Source organism: Dromiciops gliroides, chromosome 1 (genome assembly GCF_019393635.1).
Source record: "Dromiciops gliroides isolate mDroGli1 chromosome 1, mDroGli1.pri, whole genome shotgun sequence".
Lineage (NCBI taxonomy): Eukaryota > Metazoa > Chordata > Mammalia > Microbiotheria > Microbiotheriidae > Dromiciops > Dromiciops gliroides.
Window position 1 is genome coordinate 479,648,826 of NC_057861.1, and position 23,102 is coordinate 479,671,927.

At 36.8% G+C, this 23,102-nt stretch overlaps 1 protein-coding gene across 17 annotated transcripts in view; it reads right to left on the bottom strand.

The window, feature by feature from the left end:
• The window catches only part of PPIP5K2 (diphosphoinositol pentakisphosphate kinase 2), a 143,640-nt gene that overhangs the window by 103,272 nt on the left and 17,266 nt on the right, over window positions 1-23,102 (bottom strand). For 16 of the 17 annotated variants that reach the window (XR_006354154.1, XR_006354151.1, XM_043977058.1 and 13 more), the window contains exon 2: window positions 1,817-2,221. Coding sequence is in view for 15 of the 17 variants with exons in the window: in XM_043977058.1 (XP_043832993.1) it covers window positions 1,817-1,966 (150 nt within the window). In the remaining 2 variants the exon portion in view is untranslated. Of the gene's footprint in view, window positions 1-1,816; window positions 2,222-12,078; window positions 12,110-23,102 lie in introns of those variants that run through there. The other variant, XM_043976913.1, reaches the window with a different exon arrangement.

Below are 23,102 nucleotides of genomic sequence, written 5' to 3' on the forward strand. Positions count from 1 at the left end.
CATATCATGGGTTATTTTAGGTGGTTAATTTCCTATCAATTTCTTTTTGGCCATTAAAAATGAAGAGGTTCACTAAGGCAGCTGATATCCTCCCACTTTTATACTTCTTATTTTGGGGGGAGGTTGCAGAGAGCCAGAGAGGATAGGATAAATACTAGCATTAGAGAAGGAGATCAATATTTTTTAAGTTTATAGATCTGATTTTTAAAAATATCAGTACTCTGAAAGTGAAATACTTAATACAATAGCAGTAAATAATAATTTGTTGTTCTTGTTCAGTCATTTCCAATTCTTCAAGACTCCTTTTTAGGGGGGGGTTTCTTAGCAGAGATACTGGAGGAGTTTGCCATTTCCTTCTCTAGCTCATTTTACAGATGAGGAAACTGAAGCAAACAGGGTTAAGTGAATAGCTGGTTAAGTGTCTGAAGCTAGATTTGAACTCAGGAAGGTGAGTATTCCTGACTCCAGGCCAGACACTCTATTCACTTCACCACCCAGTTGCTTATTATTTACTACAGGCAAATCTTAACAATTTGACTTGTCACTCTGTGTTGAATGGTGTTTCTGATAACTAAAGGAACTTTCCAAGATCACCATTTAATACCATGCCCAGAGAAAAGAGATGTAATAGTAGGGAAAGAATCCTCCATGGTAATTATTACATCTTATATATTTTTCTTCAAAAACACTATCTTCAAAATTAGATTTGTGTTCTTTTTTGCAGCCTTATTTATGTATATCCTTTAGTAGTAAAGCTGTATTAAAATATGAAAATTAAAAAATACACATAAATTGTCATCCCTATGCCAAACAACAGAAAGCTCAACAGGCTATGGATATGCAATTTATAAAAGATTATTTAACAGAGCTAGTTTGAGTATTTATAGCAAATGTTTAAAGTATTTATTCTGAAAGTGGAAAACTAAAAATTGATCCAGAGTGTTCAACTATTTTCTATATGGGATATGCCTTCTCTCCCAACTCTATTCTTTTTTTTTCTTTTTTGCAGGGCAATGGGGGTTAAGTGACTTGCCCAGGGTCACACACGTAAGTGTCTGAAGCTGGATTTGAACTCAGGTCCTCCTGAATCCAGGGCCAGTGCTTTATCCACTGCGATACCTAGCTGCCCCCTTCCCAACTCTATTCTTTAGCACAGGCTGTTTGTTGTCCACACTTCACAGGAGACACCCTTTTTTCCCAACCCCTACTCTCCTCCTTCGTCATCTTTTCCTTTAAGGCTAAGCTTAAATATATACTGTGTATATATTTTATATTGATTTGTGTATCTGTTTTGTAGAATGGGGGAGGTGCTTTGAAGGCACAGATTATTTCCTTTTTGCTTTTGTATTCCTAGTACCTATCATAGTGCCTTGCACATAAATAGTAAGTGCTTCTTAAATGAATGTCTAATGTATGAGAACATGCTGATTTAAACGTCAGACATCTACAGTCAATTTTCTTGGAATTAATTGCTTGACCCTCCCTCCATTGCAAATAAAGTAAAAATGGCTTTCCAGTTTTAGTGACTAAGGACAACAGGTTATGAAGTCACTGGCTATTTAGGTGATTGACTTTTACTGAGAAATACAACAGGCTTATTTTAAAAACAAAATAATCAATCATTTTCCCCAACCAAAGGTACAAAATACAAATGTTGAGTTTTAAACTAGTTATCTACCTGTGATCCTTAATTGGAGAATAGAAAAAAGTTCAGAGCAGCACGGAAAAATGGAAAGTACTGATAACTTTCCAGGAAAAACTTGATTCTAAGGCAAGTTGTTTTTTTTTTCTTCCCCCCAAATCCACAAAAACTTACAGAATCATCTTCCTCTTCTTCTTCATCTGCATGTCCATAGAAGTGCTGAAAATCTCCAGGCTTGGCAGGATCTCCTAGCTCATCTGCTTCTCCCTCTTCAGTTCCAACAAAGAATCTAGGGATGTTATTTACTATTTCAGGGATAGACATGGTCAGAAAAACTAAATGATCTACATGAGAACAGTAGTTAAGTAAATAGCCTCAGGGCAGTACATTCTCCCAATAGCTGGGTGACACAAAGATCCTTTGCAGCTTGTTTCTGCTCACACAATCACTTGAAATTCTGATAAGAAAGTCAGCAGCCAAGTTGCTCTTTTATCCCAGATATCACGTCTTCATTGTTGATTCAATTTCAAAAACACAAAATCATCAAGGTTTCCCTGAGTTGGAAGGGTGTTTTTTTACCTAAGAAACAAAAATAGAAATAAAAGATTTATAATGTTTAGTTCCAGGAAAAGCTATGACAGTGATATTTATGTGAGACCAGATACATATGACATTTGAGAAATAAGCTTATTGGAAAGCTTATAAATTACTTTTATAAAAATAAAAAATAGGCATTTTCTCTACTGAGGAAATTAAGTTTTACCTTTGGTAGGATAAATATATAAATCCTAATTTCTTTTTTTTAATCATAAAAATGTTTTATTATTTTCTAGTTACATTTAGAGTTTTCAACATTTGTTTTCTAAGATTTCCAGTTTCAAATTTTTCTCCCTCCCTCCCCCCTCCCTAAGACAACAAGCAATCTGACATAGGTTCTATATGTACAATCACATCAAACATATTTCTGCATTAGTCATGCTGTGAAAGAAAATTCAAAGCAAAAGGGAAAAGCTTCAAACAAACCCTAATTTCTTAACAGGAGCTGCCTAGAATGGATGGAATGCTGGGTTTGGAGTTATAAAGACCTGAATAAAATCTGACCTCAGCTACTTACTAGTTGGGTAACCCTGAGCAAGTTGCATAACTTCTGTCTCAGTTTCTCTAACTGTAAAACACAGATAATAATAGCACCTACTTCACAGTGTTGTTGTGAGGATCAAATGAGATGTCTGTAAAAGCACTTAGCGGAGGCAGCTAGGTGGCGCAGTGGATAGAGCACTGGCCCTGAAGTCAGGAGGACCCCAGTTCAAATCCGACCTCAGATGCTTGATACTTACTAGCTGTGTGACCCTGGGCAAGTCACTTAACCCCAATTGCCTCACCCCCCCCAAAAAAAAGAAAAAGCACTTAGCTAGGAAAATGTTTATTTCTTCTTCCTTTCCCCCTCTAAGTTTTGCCAAGTCTCTTTGAATTCTTCCTACTCATTGTTTCTTACTATAATCTTCCATTATTCACTTATTTTATTTTCTTAAAAATTAATTTTTTGCAGCATTTCAATTTTTGTTTTATTATATGTTTCATGCATAACAACTGTAAAGAATTAATTGTTATTTGAGGTTTTTATGCCCCAGCACGCACTGGCCTGCGGCTCCGCAAACTGCAAGGTGCTCCACCCACTGGTTGTAGCCATTGCCAGGGCTCTGGCACCTCACTTCATCACCACTCGCCGACACCTACATGGGTCTGGCAAAATTATAATGATTAGAAGGGTGACAGAGCAGCCATCCCATTGGCTGGGGCTGTGTGGGGTGTTTCTAGGTTTGGGGGAGGAGAATTGGGCATTCTAGGTGGAAGCTGGAAAGCCACAGGTGTTCTGCTGCATATTTTCAGCTTATTCCTGGGCAGTGGTATTTTTTCAGGTATTATAATTTCCCTTTCTCCATTTTATTTCCTTTCCCTTGATCCTACTGATCTGGTTTGTGTGGTTTTTTCAAGTTCGTTCTTGTTAAAATAAATCTTGTTCTATTTTGAGGGAGGCTGCCGGTCTCCTTCCTTGCCCCAATATTGTGGCAAGTCACTTAGCTAGCACTCCCCAATTAATAATTGGTCCCCACACAACTAAGATTCTGAATTCCCTTAGACATGTTTTTGAGAACTCTCACTGTTTGATTTGATTATTGACAAAGCTATTTTAAAGTTATGTTAAGCTCAATTTTGTAGGAAATTTTCCTGTCTGATTACCAGCATCCACACATCAAACCCTGAAAAGACCTCCATTCCACGACTACACCCAGAGGACATCCCAAGAACCATCTGAGAAAAGACTTTCAAAGACATTAAATGAACAGGGTTTTTTTGTTGATTTTTATTCCTTTCTGTTGTTATGTACACCATTTGTAATATGTACTCTCTGCAGAGGCCCTCCCTCTGCAGGCCAGTGTCAAAGCATCGGTTTATGAGGGACAGCCCCTCTGGACAAAACTTTTCTCTCTCCTATATATATATACATATATATATATACATATATACATATATATATATATATATATATATAAACACACACACACACATATATATATTTATATATTTTTTGCTGGGTAATTGGGGTTAAATGACTTGCCCAGGGTCACACAGCAGGTAAGTGTTAAATGTCTGAGGCCAGATTTGAACTCAGGTACTCCTGAATCCAGGGCCTGTGCTCTATCCACTGCACCACCTAGCTGCCCCTCTATATTGTTATTAACACACTGTCTGCTTGCATAGGTTATTATATTCTGTTATTTTTGCCTGTTTCATCAAGGAAACACCCTGTGTTTCTTGAAGAAACAAAGGGGGGACTGTAATGATTGGAATGATGCCACCTGCTGGAGACTTACTGTAGGAAAGCTCCACCATGAGGAAAAGGCCTCCTAGGGCAAGGTCATGCAGCTTTTCTTTGGCGTCAGAAAGTAATGTTTGCTTGTGGGAGGAAGAAGGGGGCAAGGTGGGCTCTCTCGCTCTCTTTCCTCAGGACTTGGGTGGAAAAGGGAGTTAGGAATGCTCTCTCCCTTTTATAGATAGATGAATCTAGGCCTTTCTCTCTCTCTTTACCAAATTCTTATTCTCCTTAATAAATGCTTAAAAGTATAAACTCTTGCTAAAGCTTATAATTTATTGGTGACTACTCATTAAATATTTTAGACAGTATAGCTAGAATTTCAGCCCCTTACAGCAGGGCAATGAGGGTTTAAGTGACTTGCCCAGGGTCACACAGCTAGTAAGTGTCAAGTATCTGAGGACAGATTTGAACTTAGGTCCTCCTGAATCCAGGGCCAGTGATTTATCCACTGCACTACCTAGCTGCCCCCCGCCCATTATTAATTTATTATCATTAGCGTGGCCAAATGACAGAAAACTTTCTCAGTCTATTTTCTGAAATAAATTTAATTAATGATTTAGGTCTTTGCTCATCATCATTTCCAGAACATTCCCCCCTCCTCCCTTAATTGACCTGCCCATCATCGTCTACCAGTCAAGCATCAGAGAGTAGCTATAGCTTTTCATGGCTATTTCATACTCAAGCAACTAGGAACTGACATCAAAAGCCCGAGCCTTCAGTGCCCTGTATCAATCAAGTCTATAAAACGATTTCAATGACAGTTAAAGAAAAACTAGCCCAATTCACATGAGGGCAGGGGTTAGAATGCTGTTCCTATGATAAGAGATAAAAGGGAACTTAGAGGTCATTTCATTCAACCCTTTCACTTTATTATAAGCATTGAGGCAAAACAGACTTGACCAAGGTCACAAAGGTCACCAGTGGCAGAACTGGTATTCAAACCTATGTTTTTTTCCTACCAAACTACATTGCTGAGTCACTACACCTACATATAATTCATTTGCATCACTTCATTATATTTAATATTAGACTGTGCAGATTAACATGCTTCCTTCCAATACCCCAATGTTCTTGCTTCACATTTCCTTCATCTATCAGTTAATGATATTACTAAATATTGTCTTAGTGTCTTAAATTGGCCACTACATATTAAAAAGAAATATATAAAAGTAGCATGGTACAATGGAAAGAATAATGAACTTGAATCATATGAAGCCATGTTCTGGGTTCATGACTCCCAAGTTCATACGCACATACCAAATCATACATGTGCATAGTATTTTACACACATATACATATAAACAAAATATAATCTTTAATAGATTACTTTCCAGCATTCCTGCTGAGAAAATAAGACCTTTATAAAACCTATGAAGTGAAAGCACAGCAGAAAAGAGAAACATAGAAAGATAACTGGTACTTTAAAATAGCTAAAGGATGACTAATCTTTCTAAAGGTACAAGAAATTTTTCTAAAAAGGTACAAGAGATTTTTTCCTTATTCAGTATTCCATAGTTTTGAAAGCTCAAAAAGGAAAGAGACAAACTTGGGGTCAGGCTATGGTTTAATGCAGTTTTGTTTTAAAAGAGTAAAGAAATGGGAGAGGGGGTAAAGAAAACACGCTAGGGAAGAAACAAGAAAAAAGTAGAAGAGTCATAACAATTAAAATTGGGGCATATCAGAAAAGTATAGGAAAACATAAATGAGAGCAAAGAAAAGAAGATATCTCCTTAAACCATCTGCTAAGACCCATACATGTCTTTTTTTGGGGGGAGGGGATATTTTTTCCAATTATATATAAAACAATTTTTAACATTTGTTTTTTACAAGTTTGGGTTCCAAATCCCTCCCTAAGTTGGTAAGCAATTTAATATAGGCTATATATGTCCAATCATGCAAAACATATTTCTATATTAGTCATGCTGTAAAGAAAACACAAACAAACAAAAAAAAACCCAATAAAGTGAAAAAAATGTTATGCTTTAATCTGCATTCAGACTCTATCAGTTCTTTCTCTGGAGGTGGATGGTATTTTTTGATCATGAGTGCTTTGAAATTATCTTCAATCACTGTATTGTTGAGAACAGATAAGCCATTTGCAGTTGATAAATATACAACATTATCCAGACATATCTTATTTGAACACAACAAAGCACTCTTTACAGAATCAAAGACAGATATGGAGATGAGAGATATTAATTGCTTATGGGTGGGCTGTGCTAATATAATAAAAATGGCATTTCCAGATGCAGTATAATACTAAAACTTTCATAGATTACTTGGTGGAGCAAAAACACCCCCCCCTCCCCCACTTCATTTATGGTAACAAAAGATCAAGAATGTCAAGTTAAAAAGGAAAAGGAAAAAAGTGGGAAAGAAGGTAGCCCAGCAGTAACAGGCCACAAATTATTTAAATGTGCAATAATCATTAAAAAGCAATAATTATCAAAACCATTTGGCACTGGTTTTTAAAAAAAGAGAGATTAAAAAATAATTGATCAATGAAACATATTAGGTATAAAACATTCCAAAAGCACACAAACACCTGAAAAATCTAATAATTCTAGTTACTGAGGTAAATATATGAAAAAAGTTATAAAATCTGATAGAAATGATGAAAAGCAATAGGGCAGAAATTAAGGTCATACAAGCATCTCACTCCATATGCCTCAAGAAACCTAAAATGGATACATAACCAAGATTTTTTTAATAGTTTTTAAAAAATTAAAAGAATAGGAAAGAAGGTACCTTTCACAATTATGGACTGAAGAGTTAACCAAATAGAGGATATAAATGACTACAGGAGATATAATGAACAATTTTGGTGAACTAAAATAGAAAAGCTTGGAATTAGAATTGCCACATTTAATAGGAAAAAAAAATTTAACAGCTAATTTCTCTGATAAAGGTCTGATAGCCAAGATATAGCAGGAACTGATAGAGATTTAAAAGAACATGGGCTATTTATTCCCAAATAGATAAGTGGTCAAAGTATACAAACAGGCAGTTTTCAAAAAATGTAAATCAAGTTATCAATGAACCCAATGAAAAAAATTAGGGGGCTGCTAACTTGGAGGAAAATCTTTGTAGCAATTTATTTTGATAAAAGTTGCGCATTCAAGATGCATGTGATACAAATATATTAGAATAAGAGTCATTGCCCAAATACAAGTAGTCAGGGGATATGAAAAGACATTTGTAAATGAAGAAATGCAAGCTACCATCAACTCTATATACACACACATACAACACATTCATTCATTCATTCAGGTGAGGCAGTGAGAGTTAAGTGACTTGCCCAGGCTCATACAGCTAGTAAGTGTCAAGTGTCTGGGGCTGGATTTGAACTCAGGTCCTCCTGACTCCAGGGCCAGTACTTTATCTACTCTGCCACCTAGCTGCCCCCCTACTATAAACTATATTAAAGAATATACTGAATCACTAATAATAATAGAAAAAGGTTCCACCTCATACTCATCTGACTGCCGAATTTGAAAAATGATGGGACTGGGGAGATAGGCATATGAATAGGAGTCATCATAGTATGGTGGAAAGCAAACTGGCCCTGGGGTTAGAGGATCCAGGTTCACATTTCTCTCCTGGCACATACTATGTGATCTTCCAAAGGTCACCTAACATCCTTGGGCCTCAGTTTTCTCATGTATTAAAAAAATGAGGTTGGATTATATAGCCTAGGGTCCCTTCATGATCTACATCTATGGTATTCTGAACTCACTGCTGGTGGTTCAGAAGGAGATAGGAAAAAGGGAGATTTTCTTACTATTGTATATTTAATACACACTTAAAAAAAAATCATATAACAGAAGTACCTGGTTTTGTACACAATCCTCTTTTTTGTTCTCTGTATACTGAAATCATTGTGTTAACTAATGACTAAATTCATAATTTAAAAAATTATTGAGGGGCAGCTAGGTGGCACAGTGGATAAAGCACAGGCCCTGGATTGAGGAGGACCTGAGTTCAAATCCAGCCTCAGACACTTGACACGGACTAGCTGTGTGACCCTGGGCAAGTTACTTAACCCCAATTGCCTCACCAAAAAAACCCCCAAACAACACCAAAACAAAACAAAAAACCCCACTAAAAAATTGAGTGATCCAACAATGTATCAATTCTTTCAGTACCCATGGAAATCAACTCCCTATTAATGACTTATTCTCTGATCTCCAGTCCAAAGGTCATTTATTCTGGAAGAGAAAACAGAAGTAGACTAAGAATTAAATTATATCAGTTATCATCATCTTATTCACCCTAGAAGTTTTGCTATCCTTTCTTTGTTCCTTTTCTTTTCTTCAATACAGCTTTAAAACCAGTTTTTCTTGTCCTTGGCTTTCCTTTCCAGTCTGATTTCATTTTGACCTTTAGCATTCCTAACAGAGTTTTTACAGTACTGTAACTTGTTTTATATTCATTCTCTTTTATTTTATCTTGCTTGTATCTTCTTTACAGAGTTTAAAAATATAAATTAGGAGAGTTCCCTGGGTACCCACAGGAGCAACTCTGCTCTTTCCTCCTCAATAGAATTACCCTTCCTCTGAATCTGCTCTCCCCAAATATAGGATACAAATAACTTTTCCTAGTTTTCATCTCCTCTACCACAAACTCAAAATTTAGTGAGCACCACTTTCCCCAAGGCTCCCAACATTTCAACCCCAGCAATCAGTTCTTCCTTATCAGCAAGAAATCAGATGCAGAATAAAATTTCCCTGTATTTGTTCCTTCATCTTTGGAATGATGAAAATATCCTTAAAGCAAGGCAAAGCAAGAAATTATTGGCTGTTTTGGGGAAAAAAAAAAGTACTCCAGTAAGTTCTGGATAACTGAAGTCTTCCATGGTTGCAATATCCTACTTCCATGCTAGGTTTTGTCCCTAGAATTAATCTATTCCTGTAGGGGATTCAGATAGTCTGCAAAATATCCTTATGACAACAGTCCATTATTTCTATCTTCACTGATCTTCACCCAAATGCTTTCCATGAAACTTTCTCACAGGTTCTTGAACTGGCTTTCATAATCATGACAATATAAAATACTGCCCCTATATTCCTTTTAACTTATCCTGTATCTTTTGAATTAAATATATTCACCCAGAGCTAAAGTTTAGTGATGGGACTTACCCTATTAACTCTGAATAGCTATGAAGTCAAATTAGTGTCTTTGCACTAGGACCTGACCTGTAGCTTATTTTGCCTGTTGCTATAGGGCGTTTTTTGCCATTTAAAGTCATGGGTTTTCTACTCAGCTTCTTTCTTGGATTTTGTCTCCTGTGAACATCTGGGTGTAACAACTTTTTCTTCATTAATTGCAGCAATTCTCTAGGGTATTTCTCTGAGAATATATGCAGTTTTCTTTTCTCTCCCATCCTTTTCAGTTAGGATTACAAAGCTTCTTTCATATTATCTCCTGAACAAATAAATCATCCTTGATAAAATGGTCATTTACTTCAACCTACAGAGGAATATAGCTAACTCCCTGCAACTAGATGTTCTTCTGACTTACTGTTATATGGAAGGGAAAGTCAATGTTTGCCTAAACTTACTGTTACCCCCAAATGTTTTGTTCTGTACTTGATGCTTTATTGGATGAATGAAATGGACACAATCCCAGTTCTATCCACTCCAAGAAACCATAGTCTAAAATAAATAATTGATCTAGAAAAACTATTTCAAAGAGGATAGAGAAACAAAAATGTATAAAATGCACAGATTCTGAACTTATGCACAGGATGCATTCCAAAAGTTTGTTTCTAAGTTAGTCTTCTGGAATTCTGAATCCCCCCCCCCCATAGAAATAAAGGCTTCACCCCTTCCCTTTGCATTTAAAAAAATTATCTCACATGTTGTGGTTCTAAGGCCAAAGTTTTTCCACTAACAAAAATATTTCGCTGTCAATGTTCTAAAAAAGGTACCAGCAGCCCCACCAAAATAACAAATATTCATTTGGATTTGGGTTATATGGAGTCAACACAATTGGTTTATTATCCAATCTAATAATGACTTCATACTAAGGCTCCCACATGGATTAGGGAGATATTTTGAGACAAGGGACCTTTTCACCGTCACCTTTATCATACCATGTGGGTGGCCTCCAATTCTTCTTAAGCATGATTCCAACCATAAGAATAGCAATTTACAAGCCAAAATACATTCAGCATAATATCTCCACTTGTATTTGATTGATCACTCTCCTGGCTGTTCCTGGAGGAAGGAATTTATCCAACTCTTCACTCTGGTATAACCAAGTTAGAGAAGGTAGTGAAGCTCAGCAGAAAACAGGCTAGATTTAGAGTCTAAAAGCCTTGGCTCAAATCCTGACTCTAAAATTCACTAACTTTGAACAAGTCTGGGCCTCGATTTCCTTCTCTGTAAAGTGAAGACAATAAGATTCTAAAGTTTCATCCAGCTCTAAGTCAAAAAAGTCAGATAAAGCTGAGATATTCCCAGACTCCCTTGAGTCTTACTATTTTGAAAAAGAGGCAGCAGGGCATAATAGCCAGACTTAAGCTTGGAGTGAGGCAAACTTAAACTTAATTCCATTTCAGATACTTAGTAGCTATGAGATTCTGGGTGAGTCATTTAACTTTTCTGATTCTCAGTTTCCTACCTGCAAAATAGGATAATATTAAAGTGGTAATTACCAAAACAATCTGGTACTGGCTGAAAAATAGAGTGGTGGATGAGTAAAATAGAATAAGTATGAATTATACTATAGTAAATGACTTTAGTAATCTAGTATATGATACACCCAAAGATCCAAGGTTTTAGAACAAAAACTCATTATTTGACAAAAACTGTTAGGAAAACTGGAAAATGGTATGACAGAAACTAGGTATAGACCAACATCTCACACAGTATACTAAAATAAGTTCAAAATAGGTACACGATTTACACATAAAGGGTGATACCATAGGTAAATTAAGAGAGCATGGAATAGTTTATCTGTCATATTTATGGACAGGGAAAGAATTTAGGACCAATGAAGATACAGAAAGTATTACAAAATGTAAAATAGATCATTTTTATTATATAATATTAAAAATCTTTTACACAAACAAAACCAATGTAGCCAAAACTATAAGGAAAGCAGAAAATTAGGAAAGATTTTTTGCAACAAGTATCAATGATAAGACAAAGGTCTCATTTCTCAAATATATAGAGAGCTGAGTCAAATTTATAAAACTACAAGTCATTCACCAATTGATAAATGGTCAAAGGATACAGTTTTCAGACAAAGAAATCAGTTATCTATAGGCATATAAAAATGCTCTAAATAAGCATTGATCAGAGAAATGCAAATTAAAACAACTCTGAGGTACCACCTCACACTTATCAGAGTGGCAATTATATGAAAAAATGAAAATTAATAAATGTCATATAAACATCAGTATATAACAAAGGCCTTACACTTGAACTGATTGGTCTGTAGTTTCCCTCTAGCCATAAAATTCTTTTAATTCTATGTCTGAATGTTAAAACATAATGTAACAATCATGCAAGCAAAGGATTTATTAAGTATTAACTAAGTGGAGTCCAGTTACCTGAGCTCTCCCAAATGTCCCTCAGAAACAACATTAAATTAAGCCTCTCAACAGATTCTGGAGCTGCAAAACCTGAAAAAAAAACTGGAGTGAAACAATCATCCAACTTAAGATAACCTAAAAGATCTTCAGGAAAGGTCTGTTTCATCAGGGTAAAAGGGGACCACAGCTCAGCACACAGGTTGTCTGGCCAAGACAGCAGAAGGCTCTTAGTCACAGCACAGATCAGTAGCTGAGGATCTGAAATCCTAGCTCAGCAAGCTAGTGGCACAGCAGGACAGTTGTGAGGCCTCCAGCCCCAACAAAGAAGGTAATCTGCCAGCTGGGGTATCAGCTACCCAAAAGACCCAACGAGGCTGGGTCACTCCAGTGCAGTGAGCAAACTGCAAGCTGCTGAAGCTTCAGAGCAGAAAGCTGGTGACCCAGTCCCTGGCCCCTAGCAAACAAAGCTTGGGACAGTGCACGCTGTACATCAGGAGCAGAACTCAACCTTAAAAGGCGCAAAAGAAGCTAAAACATGAATAACAAACAAAAAAAGAACCCTCACCATTGATGATTACTACTATCCTGAAAGGGAAGATCAAAACATAAACTCAGAGGACAACAATGATAAAAAAATGTCTACACGTGAAGCCTTAAAGGGGAAGAAGAACTGGTATGAAACCAAAAAGCCCTTTTGGAAGAGCACAAAAAGGATTTTTAAATGAGAGAGGTAAGAAGAAAAATTGGGAAAAGAAATGAGAGTTATGCAAGAGAAAGTCAATAGCTTGAAAAAAGAAAATAATGCTTTAAAAATACAACTGGACAAATGGAAAAGGAGTTGCAAAAGCTGACTGGGGAAAAGAATTCCTGACTTCTTGGGCGGAACCAAGGTGGAAGACAATTCCAAAGACTTCATGATGGAAAATGTTCCCCACATCCAGAAAAAAGAACTGTGGATTTTGAATGCAGATTGAACCATAATGTTTCTACTTCTTTTGTGTGTGTTTTTTTCTCTTTTTTGAGGTTTTTCCCTTTTGTTCTTATTCTTCTTTGACAACATGACTAATGCAAAAAAATGTTTAAAGTGATTGTACATATATAGCCTATATCAGATTGTTTCCTGTCTTGGGGAGGGGGGAGGGAAGGAGAAAATTTCGGAACTAAAAATCTTATGAAAACAAATGTTGAAAACTATCTTTACACGTAACTGGAAAATAAGAAAATAGTTTTATGATTCAAAAAATAAATAAAAGTGTTTTTTAAAAAAAGAAAAAAACCACTACAGAGCATAGGAATAAATGGAGCTTTTCTTAAGATGATAAACAGAATCTATCTTAAACCATTAGCAAGTATTATATGCAATGGTGATAAGTTAGAGGCATTCCCAATAAGATCAGGGGTGAAACAAGGATGTCCATTATTACCACTATTATTCAATATTGTATTAGAAATGTTAGCCTTAGCAATAAGAAAAAGAAATTGAAGGAATTAGAACAGGCAAGGAAGAAACAAAAATATCACTCTTTGCAGATGATATGATAGTATATTTAGAGAAAACTAAAGAATCAACTAAAAAAACCTACTTGAAACAAATAACAACTTAAGCAAAGTTGCAGGATATAAAATAAACCCACATAAATCATCAGCATTTCTATATATGACCAACAAGTCCAGCAGCAAGAGATAGAAAGAGAAATTCCATTTAATATAACTGTAGACAATATAAAATACTTGGGAATCTACCTGTCAAGGCAAACCCAGGAACTATATGAACACAATTACAAAAATTACAAATAATTACAATTACACTTTTCACACAAATAATGTCAAATCTAGACAAATGGGAAAATATAAATTCCACATGGATAGGCCGTGCTAATATAATAAAAATGACAATCCTACCTAAATTAATTTACTTATTCAGTGCCATATCAATCAAACTACAAAAAATTATTTCACAGAGTTAGAAAAAATGTTAACAAAATTCATTTGGAAGAACAAAAGGTCAAGAGTATCAAGGGAATTAATGGGGGGAAAAAAGCAAAGAAAGATGGCCTAGCTGTACCAGATCTAAAACTATATTATAAGGCAGCAATCATCAAAACTAGTTGGTACTGGCCAAGAAATAGAGAGGTGGCTCAGTAGAATAGGTTAGGCACACAAAACACAATAGTAAATGAATGTAGCAATCTCCTGTTTGATAAACCCAAAGATTCTAGCCTCCAGGATAAGAACTCATGATTTGACAAAAACTGCTGGGAAAACTAGAAAAGATTATGGCAGAAACTAGGCATAGACCAACCAACATCTTACACTGTACACCAAAGTAAAGTCAAAATGGATACAAGATCTAGACATAAAGGGTGATACCATAGGCAAATTAGAAAAGGAAGGAATAGTTTACTTGTCAGATCTATGGAGAGAGGAAGAATTTATGACCAAAGATGAGATAGAGAACATTATGAAATGCAGAGAGGATCATTTTGACTACATTAAATTAAAAAGTTTCTACACAAACAAAACCAATGCAAGCAAGATTAGAGGGAAAGCAGAGAAACAATTTTTACAGTATTTCTGATAAAGGCCTCATATCTAAAATATATAGAGAACTGAATGAAATATATAAGAATACAAGACACTCCCTAATTGAGAAATGGTCAAAGGATATGAACAGGCAGTTTTCAGATAAAGAAATTAAAGCTATCTACAGCCATATGAAAAAATGTTCTCAATCATTATTGATTAGAGATATGCCCATAAAAAGTACTCTGAGGTGGGGCAGCTAGGTGGCGCAGTGGATAGAGCACCGGCCCTGGAGTACCTGAGTTCAAATCCGGCCTCAGACATTTAACACTTACTAGCTGTGTGACCTTGGGCAAGTCACTTAACCCCAATTGCCTCACTAAAAAAAAAAAAACTACTCTGAGGCACTACCTCATACCTATCTAATTGACTAATGTGACAAAAGAGGAAAATGATAAATGTTGGAGAAGATGTGGGAAAACTGAAACACCAAAGCACTGTTGGTGGAACTATGAAATAATCCAACCATTGTGGAGAGGAGTTTGGAACTATGCCCAAAGGGCTATAAAGCTGTGCATACCCTTTGACCTAGCAATACCACTAATAGGTCTATGTTCCAAACAGATCATAAAAAAGGGAAAAGGACCCACATGTACAAAAATATTTATAGCTGCTCTTTTTGTGGTAGCAAAGAATTGGAAATTGAGGGGATGCCTATCAATTGGGGAATGACTAAACAAGTTGTGGTACATGAATGTAAATGGAATACTATTGTGCTGTAAGAAATGATAAGCAGATGGATTTCAGAAAAACCTGGAAAAACTTACATGAATTGATGCTGAGTGAAATGAGCAGAACCAAGAGAACATTGCACGCAGTATCAACAACACTGTGGGATGATCAACTGTGAGAGACTTAACTCTTCTCAGCAATACAAGACAATGCCGAAAGACTTATGTTGGAAAATGCTCTCCACATCCAGAAAAAGAACTGTGGAATCTAAATGCAGATTGAAACATACTATTTTCACTTTTGTTTTTGCTTTTTTATTATGGTTCTCGTTTATTTTCTTGTGTTTTCTTTATCTTTTTGTTCTGATCCTTCTCTTACAACATGATCAACCGTGGAAATTTTTTTAAAAAGTATTAACTAAGTGGCAGACACTTAGTACAATGCAATTACTAAATGAAACAGTCTTTGTCTAATGAAACAGTCTTTGTCTTCAAAGAGAACATATATCAGGGAAAATAGGCCTATAAGAGACTACAAATTTTAACAAGGGAAAAGTATATAAAAATATATTAAAGTAAGGGGGGCAGGTGGAGGGAAAAGAGCAAGAAATGTCTAATGTAGGAAACAGTATTTGAACTGAGCTTTGAAGGAAACTAGGGCTCACACTTCTATAAGGCCTCCCACCACTTAAAAAAAAAAGGGGGGGGGCGGGGGGAGCCTGAACCAAGGGGTGAAAACATTTACTGTAGTCCTGTACCCCTTGGGGAATATCAAATAGGACAGTTTGACTGGAATATAGCATGCGTAAAGGGGAATTTGTGTTTGGAAAGGCAGTCCACAGTCAGATTATGAAAGTTATACCAAACAAATGATCCTAAATTTTATCCTAAGAATAATGGGACACACTAGAGCTTTTTGAGTGGGGGACTGACATGGTTCAATCTGTCCTTTAGGATGATCAGTTTGGCAGTAGTATGGAGGATGGATTGGAGAACAGAGAGAGTGGCTACAGGGGGACATATTAGGTGACTTGTAGCAGTTCAAATGAAAATCACTGAGGGCCTAGATTAGGATGTTTGTGATGTGAAGAAGTGAACAAAAAAAAATGCAACTAGTAAAATTTGAAAATAAATTAAGAAGCCAAAAACCAAATTATAAAACATCTTAAAAATTAAAGGGATAGAAAAATGAAAAAGAAAGTTTTGAAAAACAAAATTAGGGGCAGCTAGGTGGCGCAGTGGATAAAGCACCGGCCCTGGAGTCAGGAGGACCTGAGTTCAAATCCAGTCTCAGACACTTAGCACTTACTGGCTGTGTGACCCTGGGCAAGTCACTTAACCCCACTTGCCTCACCAAAAACAAACAAAATCAGAAAAACAAAATTAGGTGGATTTATTTTTGAAAAGACTAACAAAATTTACTAAACAATTAATTAGCCTAATCAAGTAAGATATAAGGAAAAAAAATCATCAAAATTAAAAAAAAAAAACAAAGTCCCTTTCCACACTATTGACAGTTATACAAATATTAGTTACATTAAAAAGAGAAAAAAGGTATAAACATTGGCAAAAATGAGACAAAAAGATCACAACTTGCCAGTAGGATAATGATATATACTTTAAAACCTCAGAAAATCAATAAAGAAATAGACTGAGTTTTAACATCAAGGTACTAAAGGCATACTTTTGAAAAGTAGAGGAAACATCCCAATTCATTTGGAACAAAAAGGCCTGGAAAATCAAAGTAAATAATGAGAAATAAGTACAAATCAAGAGTGTGTAGCATTATTAGATTTCATCATGAAATGTAGTAACCAAAACTATATGGTACTGGTTAAACAACAGAGGAATCATGCTATCATCAACAGAGAGCTGATCTTGGAGACAAGAAGACTGTCTATGACCCTAAGAAACTCTCTTAACCTCTCAGTGCTCTAGCCAATTTCCTACATCCCTAAATCACAGAGCATATACCAAACTGCACTAAATGAAGGTGTTTCCTTACGTGAAAGTTTTTTATATCAATGAAATCACAAGGCCAGTATCTTTATTATCTAAAAATAGAAAAGCAGACCAAAGGAATAGAACAGAAGCAATAAAAATAGTAGCCTGGTGTTAGATAAACTCAAGAACACATACTACTCAGTGAAGAGTACCCTCTCTGACAAGAATCAGTGGGAAAATTAAAAATCAGTTCAGTGGAAACTACACCATTTTGCCACAGTATGCTCTAAAAAGAAACATGTCAAAATAGAAGAAGTCATCCAACTTAACAACAACATTAAGAGAACCAGATCAGGTTCCTTTTACAACTACAGCTTGGGAGAGAATCCTTAATCCCATAAGGGACATAAAGATAAAATACACAATCTTGACTCCAAAAGTTGAAAAGCTTTCAAACAAATAAAAACAATGGTAACAGAATTAGAATTAATAAATGAAAAAGCTTTTATTAAGTACTATGCGTCAAGGACCGCAGATTCAAATAGTAAAAGTGACACAGTACTCTTGGTTTTCAAGTTGCTCATAATTTAATTATTGAAAACACTTAAAAGAAAGTTCAACTTCAGGGTAGACAGAAAGGATTTGAAGTCCTATGAGTGTAAAGGAGTAATCTTCCTATCATTAGATTGGATGGCTTGAAGTCTAGAATGTAGAGAGGAAGAGCAGGTGGTAAGCCCTGATACTCCTCCATTTCACAGGAAGAAATAAAATTGATGACTCCCATCTAAGGAGTCTGAGAAGAAGGTAAGTACCTGGGAAAGGTGTTGGGTAGCCATGGTTTGGGGCAAAGGAGAAAGAAAGGGTCATCATCCCCCTGTTACAGTGGGACTTCCTACTTCCCAGATTTCCTAAGATGGATTCTGGGTGGTTTGGGGTTGGTAATTAGTAGAGTAAGGAAAAATATTAGTGTCAAATATCACAGATATAAATCTGATCTCTACAACATATATAGAATTCACACACACACAGGTATATATCATCAAGTCACTGAATGAGGCAACAACATGGTCCAGTGGATAGAGTACTGGCGCTGGAGTCAAGAAGACCTGAGTTCAAATCTCACCTCAGACACTTACTAGTTGTGTGACCCTTGGGGGCAAGTCACTTAACCCCAATGGCCTTAAACATCCAGGGCCATCTCCTGTCATCCTGATATATTTCTTGCCACTGGACCCAGATGACTTTAGAGGAGAGAATGAAGTTGGTGACCTTGCATAGCCCTTCCTCACTTAAATCCATTCAGTGCAAGTCATGAGATCACCCTGATGTCATGGTCCTCTTCTAGATCAAAGGACAAACAGTAATTCCTCATTGGATAAGTGATCAAAGGATATGAAAAAACTTATTTTTCAAAGAAAAGTTACAAATTATAAATAACTTCATGAATCCATGTTCCAAAATACTAATGGTAAGAGGCAGCTAGGTGGCGCAGTGGATAGAGCACCAGTCCTGAAGTCAGGAGGACCTGAGTTCAAATCCGACCTCAGACACTTGACACTTACTAGCTGTGTGACCCTGGGCAAGTCAATTAACCCCAATAGCCTCACCAAAAAAAAAAAAAAAAAGTCCTTTATAACCAAAATACTAATGGTAAAAGAAATGACAATGAAAACTATGAGGTTTCACCTCCCGCTATGCAACTTGGCAGATTAAAGATAGGCATGGTCAATATAACTATGCAAAGAACAATGAAACACTAAAGATATATTAGGAAAAAAATGTAATAAAAGAGCATAAGCTGATAAATTAACAGAAGACCATAAAATAAGAACGAGTACCAACCCTTGAGGGGATTACAATACTCTCAACAAATATTAGAAGGTAAATGAAGGTGAACCAATATCTGACGAAATAAAGCATCCTGTGAAATAATACTAAAAAAAACCTTGGAACAAGAAATTCCAGAATAATTCAAAAGAGAAAATCAATCTGGAAAAGAAGAAACTAGGAAGGAAGGAATATCAATTTATGGCTCTTAGTGACAAAATGAAAAACTCAAATTGAGAAAGAAAAAGTTCTAATCACAATGACATTTCACCAAAGAAATATAACTACACTGATTTGTTCCAAGGGTGTTTTCTCCCTTCTCTGTTTTTAACTGAGGGGGTAAAGTAATGGGAGATGGGGGAAAGAGCACTGTAACATTTTTTTTTTAAATGTATGAAAGACAAAACACTTCCGGGGCAGAGACAAGATGGTGGAAGAAAGGCAGTGAGCTCTCCAACTCATGACACAATTGCTCCAAAAACATGGAAAAAATGCTAAAGGACAATGCCTGAAGCAGCAAAACCCACAGAAGAATGTGCTGAAATCATCTTCTAAACAAGAACAGCTTGGAAGGTCAGAAGGAGGGAGCTGCTGTGCTGATACAGGAGTGGAGTCCAACCCTACAGTCACCCTGACACAGATCCAGTCCCAGGAAGGCCTCACCAGAGGAGACCCCCAGAGCCTCTGATTCAGTTGAAGCACCAGGGTCGTCTGGAACTAAGCTCACAGTCTGGTGAGAGGGCTGAGCCCTTGGCAGGAGGGAGACTACAGGGGTCTATGCTGGTGCTGAGGTAGAACTTGGGTTTTTCATCCCTGCTGGGAACCAGGAGGCATGCTTGAGTAGCAGTGGCTCAGGTGAGAGAGGGACACAGTCTCCTCAGAGCTGACAACCACAACACACAAAGCTGGTTGATTAGCAAGTTGGTCTGGGGTCATCTAAGGACCAGGGAACAAGTCAGGCAAGTGAAGAACCTGATCCTCCTTAAATCATACCACCTGGGACCTCCTGAAGTTTGGGATACTGCAGCCTGGAAACAGTGCCCCACTTTAAGGAGCTAAAAGTCGAGTAAAAGAAAGGCAAGATGAGCAGACAGAGAAAGGTGAGGACCATAGGAAGTTTCTTCAGTGACAAGGAAGATCACGGTGCACCCTCAGAGGAAGATGTCAACATCAGGGCCCCTGTATCCAAAGCTTCCAAGAAAAATATTAATTGGTCTCAGGCCATAGAGGCGCTCAAAAAAAGACTTTGAAGATAAAGTTAGAGAGGTAGAGGAAAAAATGTAAAGAGAAATGAGGGTGATGCAGGAAAGACATGAGAAAAAAGTCAAGAGCTTGAAAAGTCAAATTGGCCAAATGGAAAAGGAGGTACACAAGTTCTCTGACGAAAATAATTGCCTAAGAATTAGGATTGAACAAATGGAAACTAGTGACTTTATGAGAAACCAAGACACAATAAAGCAAATCCAAATGAATAAAAAAAGAGGGCAATGTGGATTATCTTCTGGGAAAAAATGCTGACCTGGAAAATAGGTCTAGGAGAGATAATCTGAAAATTACTGGTCTACCTGAAAACCATGATCAAGGAAAGAGCTTAGATATCATCTTCCAAGATATTCTTAGGGAAAATTGCCCAGATATTCTAGAAGCAGAAGATAAAATAGAAATTGAAATAATCCACTGATCACCTCCAGAAAGAGATCCCAAAAGGAAAACCCCTAGGAATATTATAGCCAAATTCCAGAGCTCTCAGGTCAAGGAGAAAATATTTTCAAGCTGCCAAAAAGAAAGAATTCAAGTACTGTGGAGCCCCAGTCAGGATAGCACAAGATCTAGCAGCTTCTACATTAAAGGATCAGAGGGCAGGGAATATGATATTCCAGAGGTCAAAGGAATTGGGATTACAACCAAGAATCACCTACCCAGCAAAACTCATCATAATCTTTCAGAGGAAAAAATGGGACTTTAATGAAAAAGAGGACTTTCAGTTTAGACATGAAACAGAAATGATATGGGATTGTGAGAAAATAATGGGGTTTGTAGGGTGGCCACATTTAATTTTACATGTCACAGGATGATAGTGAAGATGGACAGATTACATGAGGGTTGAAAATGAGGGAGACATAGGCATGTTTATAAACTATCAGTAGATAGAAAGAAATTGAAGATAAGTAAGAGAGTGGGGATGAGGGGCAATCTTCTGGAGAAGTTGGGATGGAATGGAATCACTTGTGTTTGTAGAAAGGGTTTACTACAATGGTGAGTGGGACAGCAAGTCAATTAGGGAGATGTAAAAGGACTGTCCTGTTGTATAGTAAAGGGCCATTTGAGATTATGTTGTAACAGAGACAGCATGGACCTTCAACCCAAGGTTACAACACAGATAAAGTTTATATATTTACAACTGGAAAGGCCCATTTAGAGATCAGTATAATCTCCTCATTTTACAAATGAAACCAAGGCCCATTTATGAAGAACATGGTGTACATCTGAAGGAAGAAAACATTCCTTTTTCTCCTCTAGGTAAATTTTGTAGCTACATCATTGTTTACTAAAATGAATTGACTATTGAGACATTACTTACTTTAAAGAAAACTGACATGAAAATACTCCATGCCAAATAAACTCATTTCCTTTTTCACAAGGTAATAAAACTGATAGATTGGGGGATTCAATAGAAATAGCAGAGCATATAGCATGGATTTATAGCTAGAAGGTACCTCAAAGATCATTATGGAGATTTTAGCCCTATTAAAAACATTGATGTCATTTTTTTAGGGAGAAGAGGTGGAGACTAGATTTCCTCATCTTGCTCTGGCTAGAAGTGCACCAGGGTAATATTGATTAGCACAGAAGCTTTAATTTACTTAGTTTTGACTCCTACTTAGGCAGCCAGAGGCTCACCATACTGACACTGGACTTAGGACACCCAACTGGCTTCAGCCCTAGTGCAGTCCAGATTTCCTGAACTCAAGTAATAAACCAGCTTTATCATTTCCAGTATCAAGGACAACAGGCTATGTGCCAAAACACCCAGCCCATTCATGTACTTAAAAAGAAAACCTGCTCATCATAGCATAACTTTACTAAAATCCGATAGCAAAGAAGAAAAACATGGATGCTCTAACTTACTGACATCCCTGAAATTATCTGATCAATTCTAATCTCTACTGAGGAGTCAGTCTTGCCATTCTCCCTCTTACTACTGATAGGGATTTCTCTCCCTTTCACTAGGGAGGCTGATCCATTCCCCAATCTGACACCTACCAATAATCCTACCCTGAATTCACCCTGCTTTTCGCTCTCCTGTTGTCAATGCCACATAAATTCACCTAGAATCTACAGGTTATGATTGTGGATGTGGTAGGTGGAGAAGAAGGGAATAATGCAGGTTGCATTATTATAATGCACCGAGATAACAAGGGATCAAGGAATTCCAAGTTACAGTGCAAAGTTTATTTGGTTAAATATCCTGATATCCATCCCCTTTGCAATAGCCCCATAATTAGTCTCCTTGCATTCAACTTCTCTCCTCACCTTTTCTACATAGTTACCAAATGGATATTCCTAAAGCACAATTTTTGCCAGTTTATCCCCTGCTCAAAAAGCTTCAGTACAGGTGGAACCAAGATGGTAGAGTACAGGCAACAACTCAGATGAACTCTCCCAACATTTCCTTCCAAATAACTTTAATTAATTAATTAATCTATTTATTTATTTATTTTGCAGGGCAATGAGGGTTAAGTGACTTGCCCAGGGTCAGACAGCCAGTAAGTGCCAAGTGTCTGAAGCCAGATTTGAACTCAGGTCCTCCCAAATTCAGGGCCAGTGCTTTATCTACTGCGCCACCTAGCTGACCCCCGCCAAATAACTTTAAAATGCCTCAAATTCTGGAGTGGCAAAGCCAACAAAAGTAAAGAGTGAAACATTTTGCCCAGTCTAAGACAACTCAAGAGGTTGGCAAAAGAGGTCTTTGAATCCAGGGCAGGTGCTGGCTCAGAGTATGGCAGAATTGCCAGC